This window comes from Nannospalax galili, unplaced genomic scaffold (assembly GCF_000622305.1).
Source record: "Nannospalax galili isolate Female #2095 unplaced genomic scaffold, S.galili_v1.0 scaffold657, whole genome shotgun sequence".
In the NCBI taxonomy this organism is placed as follows: domain Eukaryota; kingdom Metazoa; phylum Chordata; class Mammalia; order Rodentia; family Spalacidae; genus Nannospalax; species Nannospalax galili.
The window spans coordinates 718,132-729,741 of NW_008339927.1; the positions used below are offsets into that span (position 1 = coordinate 718,132).

The 11,610-nt window shown below is 41.2% G+C and overlaps 1 protein-coding gene across 1 annotated transcript in view; it reads right to left on the reverse strand.

Annotated features, from left to right (window-relative positions):
- Positions 1-11,610, reverse strand: part of Ush2a (usherin) — an 828,188-nt gene that overhangs the window by 619,873 nt on the left and 196,705 nt on the right. The window contains 1 exon segment of the mRNA XM_008834819.2: positions 1,755-1,912. Within this exon segment, the coding sequence (XP_008833041.1) occupies positions 1,755-1,912 (158 nt within the window).

Here is an 11,610-nt window from a genome sequence, read left to right on the forward strand (position 1 = left end):
GGAAGCGTACACAACAGGATGACTTATTTCCTGATTTGCCCCTCTCTGTTATCTAGATGATTATCTTCTCAAAAGGAGAAAACTAATGAAAGAAGACTTGCCAAATAGAGAAGCATTCTGCTAGAGAGGGCATCGCTGCGTTCTTTAAATTCAATCCTCTGCACTTTGGAAATTATAGCCTAGGATGTGACCAGGACATTCCTGTCCTTAAATAATATCAGACTATATTGCTAAGGAATTGTCATCATTCTTTAGGGGAGTAGGACAAAGAGTCATAATTAGAGTACCATAGTTATAACCTGTGTAGAGTGACACCATGAAATATTTAAATTTTCCAGAAAAAAAAATCCCTTTTGACATGTGGTATACACAGAGACAAGCAATAGCCCCAGGTAGTTGCACCACAGAGAGCATCCTGTTCCTTTCTGTCACCTCACATTTTCATCTCTCCCTCTCTCCCTCATCCTCTCTCCCTAATATGTAGAGAACAGATATCTAGGCAAGCTCTGACTGGCTATGACCTAACAGGACTCTATCATTTTCTAGGATCCACAATCCATAAAAAACTCGCAGCACCCAAGGATATGTTGTAGAGGACTCCTCACCATATGTTTCCAGGACCCATCTCTTAGGAATGATGGGAAAAGTAAGGACCAACGATCCTAGAAGGAACACAGTGAAGCCATCAATCTGTTATGAATTGTGGGACTGTGGGCAAGCTTGAGAGGTCAACTCGGGTCACTGAAAAGTGGTGAAAAGTCAGAAGACACTAAAATGCAGCCACTGGATTAAAACATGAAATATAAGGGCTGGAGAGATGGCTCAGATTTTAAGAGCACTTGCTGGTCTTGCAGAGGATCTGGGTTGGATTTCCCACATCTCTATATAGCTCTCTACTTCTTGTAACTCCAGTTCAATGGGATCCAATGTCCTCTTTCAGCCTCCGTGGGCAGTGCACACACAGTACACAAACATACAGGCAAAGAAAACACTCATACACATACACACATGCTTTTTTTAATGACAAAGATTAGAAAGCAGAAATGTGAGAGGTAATTTCCATCACTAATGTAACTTACAATATCAAGAATGCAGTTTTAATTACATGATTCAATCTATTACAAAAATTATGATATTGCCTGGTGTGGTGGTGTTCGCCTTTAATCCCAGCACTCAGGCGGTGGAAGCAGGTGGATCTCTGTGAGATCAATGCTAGCCTGGTCTACATAGTGAGTCCCAGGACAGTTGGGGCCATAGGGAGACCCTGTCTCAAAAAAATTATGATATTAATAAATATATAATAGTAGAATCATGTTCATAAAGTCTGGAACACAGAATATAAACAAGAGATAATAAATATATTTGTTATAGTAAATTACTGGGAAGTCCCTTCATGAGCTAAGATGACCAATCATTTTTGTCTAATCAGTTATATCATGATTTTAATAGTGAATGATTCTGGAAAAAAATTTCCTAGTGTGAACAAAGCCATAAATTTGTTCACATTTCTTGTGATTTCATTTCAGCAGACCATTGCAAATGTTCTGATGCAAGAATAATCATTAAATTGTTTTTAATCATTCAATCAAGAAAAATCATACAGATTTCAATTAGTGCAATTAAAAATTTGTTTTACCCTAATTCTCCAGGATGGACCTAAGTCTTTTTAATGCATTCTAAAAGGAGATAAACACCAAGGGTCTCTTCCGAGGTCCTGGTTTTCACTCAACAGCAATGGGCCAGAGACTGCTTACTTTTGCTGCAGCCCAATAGATTGTTGATATCCAAGTGGCTCGCACCAGTAACGCAAGTGCTGCACTTGAAGCCCATGACAAACTGTTTGCAGAAACACTGGCCTGTGACCAAGTCACAAGTTTCATTCAAGGATCCCATAACAGGACAAGGCTGGCATCTGAAAACGAGATGAATAAACCATTAAAGAGTATAGGATCATAGCTAATGATTCATAGTATGTGTTATGCCTATCAATAAAATCGTGGCTGAAGACAGGTTGTTTGTGCCAGCATATTGCAAAGGATGCTGGTGATAACAAACACAAAATAAAATAAGACAGAAAACATCTTTACAAAAATGCCGCCAGTGCTAAAAGCTATATGAAGATTTTGCATTGTTTACTAATTAATGACCTCAAAAAACATAATACTGAGGGCTGGGGACAGCAAGCATGAGGACCCAATTTGGATCACTACGATCCATGTGAAAACCCAGGTAAGGTGGCAAGCCCTGGATTCTCAGCACTGTAGAGATGGAGACAGGAGGATCCTTGAGGCTTGCTGCCCAACCATTCTAGCCAAATCGGTGAACTCTGGGTTCAGTGTGAGCCCCTATCTCAAAATGTAAGGTGGAGAGTCATTTAGAAGACATTCAACAATGGCCTTTCATCTACACACGAGCACACAGACACAGAAAGGCCTTATATAAGCATTTTACTGGAGGAGGCATGGTGGTGCATCCCTGCAATCCAGAACTTGGGAGTTGGTGGGAGGAGGATCAGAAGTTCAAAATCATTCTTGGAAACATAGTAAATTTGATGCCAGCTTAGGCTACAAGAGACATTGTGTCAATCCCAGGCAAAGTTGCTATGTTTTATTTTTACATGCCATGGGGAGAGTAGTCTGGATACCATTTGTACAATGAAATGAATATTTTCTTTTCTTATAAAAACTTTTTGTCAGCTAAACATTTAGGTGCTCACAAAATTATTTTTTTCAAGTGGCTACTGAGTTACAAAATTGTTTAAGTTCTGTATTTTCGTTTTATAAAGACTAAATCTTGCCGAAATACTTAGTTTCAAATACTGTTTGATCCTTGCTTGTTACGGGTTTCATTTGTTCAGTCTTCATTTCTTTTCCTGTTGCTGTGACAAAATATTCTGACAAAAGCAACTTCCGATGAGGGAGTTCACTCTGGTGCACAGCTGAAGGCTGAGGGAGTGCAGGAGGTAGGAGCCTGAAGCCATTGGTCACATCACATTCACAGTGGGATAATGGAGCACGGATGAATGCTGGAGTTCAGCACCCTTTTTACATGTACACAGGATCCCAGCCAGCCAATGGTACCACCCAAGGTGGGCAGGTCTTTCCACTTTGGTTAAGACAATCAAGAAAATCCCCAACAGCCCCATCATCCAAGAGATTCCTGATTCTGTCAACTGGACAATTAACAGTAACCATTACGTATCCAGATATGACTGGAAAAGAGACCATTATTCGTATTTATGCAGATATGCTAATGATGCAAAGATAATGCGATATCCTCGCTGCAACTTGAAAGCTGTTAGGCCTGTGGTCATCTGTAAGCTTAAATGGTCATGCCCCTCAGCTGTGAGAGAGACTGTGATTTGTTTCCTTACCACGTGCTACTTGCCCACCTGGTCTAGGCTTGTGGCATTGATTAGGTGAAGCGGTTTAGAGATTAGAAAAGTAAAAACAACACAGGAAGAACATTAAATCAGGGATTCTCCATGAGCCACATTTAAAACAACTCTAAGTGGATGTACCCATACCTTCCAAAGAGAAGCCTGTGGAAAGAGCGATTCCCTCCACTGCAACTTTTATGGTGTGATCTCTCGGGTAATCATTCAACACCCTTAAAGAGGCTGATAAAAGCTAAGGCTGCCAAATGAGCTGAAAATTTGTTTTATGGACTAATACGCCTTTGGGAATAAATAAAGTACAGTTTCTCCTGAAAACAACTATGCTGTAGTTTGCCCTTTTATGGCCATGATGAAAGGACATTCTTTCCCTTACAAACTACTCAAAAGGTCTTTTATCTAGACACACTGCACTGAAATTCCATCCCCAATAGAGGTTTTGTTCCGCCTAAGTATTAGAGATGAGGAAAATTAAGCACTGAAATTAAAATGGAACTATAGAAGCAATGAAATACTTGATTTGCTTTAATTTCATTATAGGATATTACTTACAGTGTACTATTTGTGGGCTTTTAATGTAATACTAGTGAGCATAAACAGTAAGAGGCAAGCTTCTCTGTGAGTATATATATATATAATATATATAAAATGTGTGTGTATAATATATGTGTGTGTGTGTGTGTCACTACACCACTCATGAATAAGCATCTCATGTGTGTTTTGGTTTTTATTAGCATTCACTCATGAGTCAATCACACTTACTTTACATACAGGCCATTTAGAGAATAGTTTCCAGTGTATAACATAATTCCATCCCCCGATGTAGCTCTACTTTCTTCCAACCCACTGCTACATGCACAGCTTCAAGTCAGCTATGTCAATATCTGTGGGATATTAAGTTCCAAATCCAAATGGAATAAATAAATCATTTCTGGGGAAAGCAAGCACTCTTTTGAGTAATTAAATGTGTCTTCCTGGCTTTATTGTCTTTTCCTAGCCATTGTTTTATTGAACATATCGCACTTGCTATAATTGCTTAATTTCAGTGAGAGGGAATTTTCCTTAAATGAAGTCCGTCAAATGGGATTTTCTAGAATATTGTAGTGTGTCTCCAGTCCAAAGGACACGGGGGATAAAACTGTAATTAAGGTTTAAGTAAAATGATTCCTACAAATTTCTCAGCCACTCAAATACAATTTTAAACATTTCCAAGGCTCTTTAGCAAATAAGCTACAAGTTTGATAACAGTTTATAAGTCATCCCTTCTCAGGAGTATGTCCTAAATGAAATATATTCCACGTTTATTAAAACAAAATTATACGTAATAAAGGAAAAGACATCTTAAGCTTAGAAGGAGTCGCACCAAACCAAGATGAATTGTGATATTGATTTTGCTAGGATAAATGGTTTTCGTAATATTAATATAAAGAAACCTTTATTACACAGACTCTCCTGGTACAGCCCAAGCTTCTCCCACAATCTGTTTAAAATCTTCATTTTTCATCCTTATGGGAAAACCTCACTTGCTAAATGGATTTCATAAAGAGTAATCTGTCAAGGTTTATATAGATAAACAATTTGTGATGTTTATTGACCAGTTCATTATGATAAACAAAACAGAAGAGGAGCACAGCTACCCTTTGCCAGCACCCTGCCGCTGGCCTCCCTTGCCTTTCTGTATCTCAGTGTTTACCAGGTACAGTGGGAAAAGATAATTGGCTACTGCCTGTTTCATGACAAATCTCCTGTATTTTTCTTTCCTGGGAGAGTCAGTTATATATACAGTAAAAGTCACCCTGATTATTACTATAGAAGAAACATAACTGTTAATGAAGGGAGTGTGTTTCATGCTACACGATACTGCTGGAAACCTCATCTGGGGGGTACAAGGAAGGCAGGACAAGATAGAGAACCATTGTTCAGTATTTTTCTTCTGCCTGGGCCCTCAACTCATGGGTACATCATAGTGATAGTGACTGACCACTCAGAGCCCAGGTATGCTCTGGGATGGGAAATGACACTGATAAAGGTAAATACTGAGTGGCTTCTCCTGTCCTCCAGGAGCACACAATCTACTGTAAAAGACAGAGACCTGACGGCCTGGCAGCAAAGATGCATGCAGAGTCTTTGGGGGTAGGAAGAAGGGACAAATATGCAGTGTGATGGGGCAGCATGGAGAGGGGCATCAGCTGAGCATCACCAGGTGGAAGATCTAAACCTGAAACACTGAACTTTAAAGCTTTTTACCTGCTGATAGGGTACCTCCAGCGAAAAATCGCCTCTAACATAATAGGTCACAGTCAGAACGCAGGTGCACCACACTACTACACAAAATTACTTTAATACTGTGCTGATAAGGTAGATGAGAGAGAGAGAGAGAGAGAGAGAGAGAGAGAGAGAGAGAGAGAATATATAGAAAAAGTTATTTCTAAAGTTAATTCTGTGCTTCAACATGTATCTTATCCTTAAAATATCTCATCACATATTAAGCAAATATTCCAGAATCCAAAACAAGCCAACATTTGAAGCACTTCTGGTCCCCGAGCATTTCACATAACACTCAACCTATAATTAAGGAAGTTTATGAGTCTTGGGCCAAATTTTCTGCTGTTTTTGTCTGTTTTTTTTTTTTTTTTTTTTTTTTTTGACAGGCTCTCTCTGTAGTCACAGCTGGCCTGGAACTTGCTATGTAGACGAGGCTTGCCTGTGAGATCCACCTGCCTCTGCCTTCTGAGTGTTGTGATTGAAGGTGTGCTCCAACACACCATACTAATGTTTGGGTTGAATTTTAAAGAGATTTAGAAGAGTGGGCTGAAAGAAAGTAAGAGCCAGAGGTAGTAGAAGACCAGAAGGAACAGTCTCATAGGCTCCTGGGAAGTTGCTCATAAGAACTCAAAGCAGTGGTGACAGCATGCACAAGACCCATGCAATTTCGAAGTAGACAAAAACCTAGTGTAGATGTGGGAAGTGGGTAAGAAGCCCCAGCCTTATCTGAGAACCTATTGGCAACTGATAACCACTGGGAGGGGGGAGCTGGTTTTCTTCAAGGCAGTGATGCTAGATAAGTTGATCAGGCTCCAGCGAATGGACTCACACCAAGGGATATTTGGGGACAGAAACTTGGCTTGTAGGCTGTAACACACATAACAGAATACATGAAAACTGGTGGGTAGGCTATGGGGTGCAGACGGGGGATGGGGTCTAAATATTATGAAGCTATATATTTTATGAAATTTGCAAAAGTTTAAAAAAGGACAAAGAGGGAACATGAGAGAAATCGGAGAGGAGAAAATAGAAAAAGGGGTGGTGTCGAAATTATAATAAGAATTTTTCTTTCCTTATATTTATCTAACTATTTAGTTATTTTTTTTTCTCTCTCTCTCTCTCTCTCTCTGTGTGTGTGTGTGTGTGTGTGTGTGTGTGTGTGTGATGTTGCAGTACATGGACCTAAATGTGTAAGGCATGTGTGAACAAGCGGAAGCTAGAGGAGGAAGTCAGTTGTCTCTCTCCATGCCTTTTACCCTATTTCATTGAGACGGTTCCTCATTGAAGCAGTGGATCACCATTTTAGCTGCTCTGGCTGGCCAGTGAGATCCCAGGATCAGCTGTCACTGTCCCTATCTATGCCTGGCTTTTTATGTGGGTGCTGGGGATTCAAACTCAGGTCCCTCCAGTCTGCATGCTTGAAGTGCTCTTACCCACTGAGTCATCTCCCTAGCCCTGCCATTCAAAGTGTTTTGAACAGGGAACAGGGAATAGGGATTGATTAATCTGGATAGGTAAGCAGAAGGCATTGCCCCCCCCAAAAAAAACCCCAATAAAACAAAACAAAAAATGAAAAACAGAAAACAAAACACAAGCCAGTGTAACCATAGCACTGGGGATGTGAAAACAGTCAGATCCCTGGGGTTCACTGGCCAGTCAAGCCCAATCAGAGAGGTCCACACAGTGACAGACCCTGTCACAGGAAAAGAAGAAGGGAGATTTGGTCAGGCTGGGGAAGAGATGGCTCAGGTGGTAAAGTGCTGTCTCTGCAATCATAGGACCTCAGTTTGATCCCTAGCACCCATTGAACTACTGGGCGTGGCAGTGTGCTCCTGTAATCCCAGTGCTGGGGGTGCGGAGACAGGAGGATACCTGGGGCTTGCTGGTCTGGAGGTCAGTTGGGCTAATCAGTGATTTCTAGGGTGAGAGAATTTGTCTCAAAAAATGAAGTGGAAAGGAACTGAGGAAGTCACCCAGGGTCAACCTCTGGTCTTCATATCTATGTAAACACACATGCACCTGACACCTACCATACACTCACATACACGGACTTATGCCACGCCCCCCACACACACATGCGTATGAATGTAGGAGGCATCTAAAGGAGGAAAATCAAGACAGTGGATTTTCTCCTTGAGTTTCCAGAAAAAACACAGGAGGCATATTGGCACCTTTGTTTTAGACCACTGAAACTAATTTAGGACCTATGACCTCCAGAGATATAATAAATTCCTGTTGCGTTATGGCACTAAATTTGTGGTAATTTATTACATCCAGTGGGAAACTAATGCACGTGGTTTAGTAAGAAAGAACTGGACCCTAGATATCCTAATACTGAGCTCTGCACAGATCCTTGCATATCACACTGAGAACACGATATTATCAATAACATACAGAAACTCACGTTGCTCAGAGAACAATACATAATCTATATGACTTGAGACTATATGGATTGGGGGCTATAAGCGATTGCAGACAAGACTTTGATTTCTAACCTTTCTGTCCATGCAGATCCTTTAAACTATGTATCATGTTCCACTAGAGGATGCATATATTCTCCCTCTCTTGAGTCTGACTCCCCTTTGACAAACAGAATGAAGTAAAAGGAACACTGTAGGAACCTCAAGTCTCTGCTCTCCTGAGACTGCTCACTGGGAGATGATGTGAGACTCGGCCCCATTGCCTCTGTCCCCTCAGGTGACAGTCAGGGGTATAATAAAGAGTGACAGAGTGGCCTATGTTTATGAAAAACTACTTTCCCCAAATTTCCCATTTTCACTCCTAAGGAGGAGATCTGTGGTCAAGAAAGCTGTCTGCTTCTTTTGAAGTCACTGGTGTGCTTCTTAGAGAAAAGACCCATTGAGGCCCACCAGACCAGACCTATGGCATCATATTCAAATACAGAACGTCTGCAGTAAAATAAAAATAATCCCACGACAGGAGAGTTTATTTTGTGTTTAGAAATCTGAGCTTCAGATCCTTGACCAGGCTTGAGCCCTGTTCTTTGCCTCCAGAGGTCAATTAGAGTTTAGCATGAAATAGTTGAGATACCTCTACCTTCTGGAGGCTTAAAACAAGCTCCACAGAACTAGTAACCTAGGCAACTTACGACATTAAGGAAGAGACTTTTGGGGTTGTGACAGGTGCAAGGTAAGCAAGATAAAGGACAGGGTTACTTCTGGACCAGCCGTCTCAGGATAAAGGACAGGGTTACTTCTGGACCAGCCGTCTCAGGAATTGTGACAGGTGCAAGGTAAGCAAGATAAAGGACAGGGTTACGTCTGGACTAGCCGTCTCAGGATAAAGGACAGGGTTACTTCTGGACCAGCCGTCTCAGGATAAAGGACAGGGTTACTTCTGGACCAGCCGTCTCAGGATAAAGGACAGGGTTACTTCTGGTACAGCTGTCTCAGGATAAAGGGGAGGGTTACTTCTGGACCAGCCGTCTCAGGATAAAGGACAGGGTTACTTCTGGTTCAGCTGTCTCAGGATAAAGGGGAGGGTTACTTCTGGACCAGCCGTCTCAGGATAAAGGACAGGGTTACTTCTGGATCAGCTGTCTCAGGATAAAGGGCAGGGTTACTTCTGGACCAGCCGTCTCAGGATAAAGGACAGGGTTACTTCTGGATCAGCCGTCTCAGGATAAAGGGCAGGGTTAAGTCTAGACCAGCCATCTCAGGATAAAGGGCAGGGTTATGTCTGAACCAGGCGTCTCAGGATAAAGCCAGGGTACTCAGTGTGTCCAGTATCAATGGGAGATGAACTGGATGTAGATAAGTCCTGTTTTCTCTTATCATTTTGACATTCAACAATTATGATGCAATTTTTTTGCTTTATTGATTCTTTTCAATGGACAGCATTTCGTTAATTTCCTGTTTTCAGCACTGATTAAACCATGCTTGCTGAGTCAGAGGTAAATGGGGTAATGCTTGCAGTGGGGTCAGCTTTTTGAGGCACATGGCCTCCTTTTTCTGACCAGTAACTTCTGGAGAATGAACCAGGAAGATGGAGAGAGGAAGGTGAGGTTTCAGACTGGCCATAGGGAGTCATCTCTGCATTAGGGGCGGTGTTGCTAAACTTGCTGCTGCTTAGGGCCAGCGCCTAATTTATTTACTTATTTGGGCCTTGAGAATATTTAAAAAGTATTGAAAATAAATCAAGAGAGAAAACTGTAGTAAACAATGCTATGCACAATAAAGAGGGCATGGATAAAGGGTAGAGATAGAGGGATCGGGGAAGATTCCCTGAACAGGGAAAACAAAAGGCAGAGGAGGGAACTGGTGTATCTTCCAAATCTCTTAAGAAACACAATGACATTTTATCTTCTCCTTGCTAAGCAATGACTCACTGTGTTGTAGACTTTGGAAATTAATAAATCTACACTGGTAAACATCTACTATAGGGGCTAGAGGTCATGGAGATTCAAGTCATTTTAGGTGAGGTTTTATATTTTCCTTTTATTTTTTAATATCAAAACATATGGTTATTCTCCAGCATTGCAAGTCTATGTACCTTTAGACTATAAATTAATTTTTTCTAGTAATAAAAAAATATCTTTTTTCTGTCCAATAGGGTCTCGTATAGCCCAGACTGGCCGTGAACTCACTCTGTGGTGGAGATTGGCCTTGAACTCCTGATCCCCCTGGATCCTTCTGCCTCTGTCTCTGGAGTGCTAACTTTGGAGTGCATGCACTCAGCACCACATCTCCATAATAAAAATTTCTTGCACTGTATCAAAACCCATACATTTTAGTCAATTCTACACTTTTTAAAAACAGATATTACTGTAGTGTGATGACAGTGACCAGAAGTCAGCAAAGACATCCAAGAACACCATCATTCATGGGAGAAATAGGAAACATAAAAAGGAAAATTCCATTTTATTCCGTCTCAATGATAAGTAAATACAAACTCCAGCAATTCTCATTGTCACACTGTGAAATGTTTTCCCTCATGACCTTCTGTGAGGGAAGATCTGCTCTCTAAAGGCTATCTGTGTTACAGTGAAAAGAGAAAGCAGAATTCATCAGTGAAATCAAAGGGTCAACCCTCATCACAAACTTCCTAAATGACTGATTCGGTAAGGCACAAATGTATCATGGGAAGCTTTATTTATTTCATTATTTATGGGGGTGATGTATGTGTGTGGTGTATGTGCATGCAGGTGCATGTGCCTTTGCACACGTGTGCAGAGGTCAGAGGAGGATGGCAGGTATCCTGCACTGTTGAGACAGAGCCTCTCACTAAACCTGATGCTAGACTGTTGGTGAGCACACTTCACTGATCCTCCTGTCTCCACCTCACACAGCACTGGAATGACAGGTATGTATGCAATCACTCCCAGCTTCTCATGTGGGTTCTTGACCTTTGAACTCAGGTCCATATGCATGCCTGGCAAGTGTTCTTACCTCCTGATCCATAACTAGACACTTGAAATCTTCTATTCTTTCAGAGAAATGTCGTTCTTAACATTATTACCTTCCATAGATCTTGCCAATGTCAGCCTGTGGGTTACATTCTCCTGATGTCAAAGCAGACTGACTGTGAGTCTCAAGTTAGCATTTTAGATCTGAACAAATGAAAGTTTATATCCCTCTCATCAAGATGATGGAAGGGGCATGGCATATGCCACTGGTAAGATCCAACAGCTAGTGTCCAGGGTACAGATCTAAATAAGTAACAGTATATCCAAAGGTCATGAATACATAAGATAGTGACTGAAGCCAAAGATGAAGCTGTGTCTATGCAGGGTCACCAGCAAAACAGGACACAAACAGACCAGAGGAGGAGGACCTTGGGTCCCCAAGGAGACATTCTTTTAATGATCCAGTCAATGAAATCATAGGCACACAAATTAAAACCACTCTAAGATTTCATCTCACCCAGTCAGACTGGCAAAGATCAAGAGAACAAATGATACCAAAAGTTGGAGAGGATGTGGGGAAAGGGGA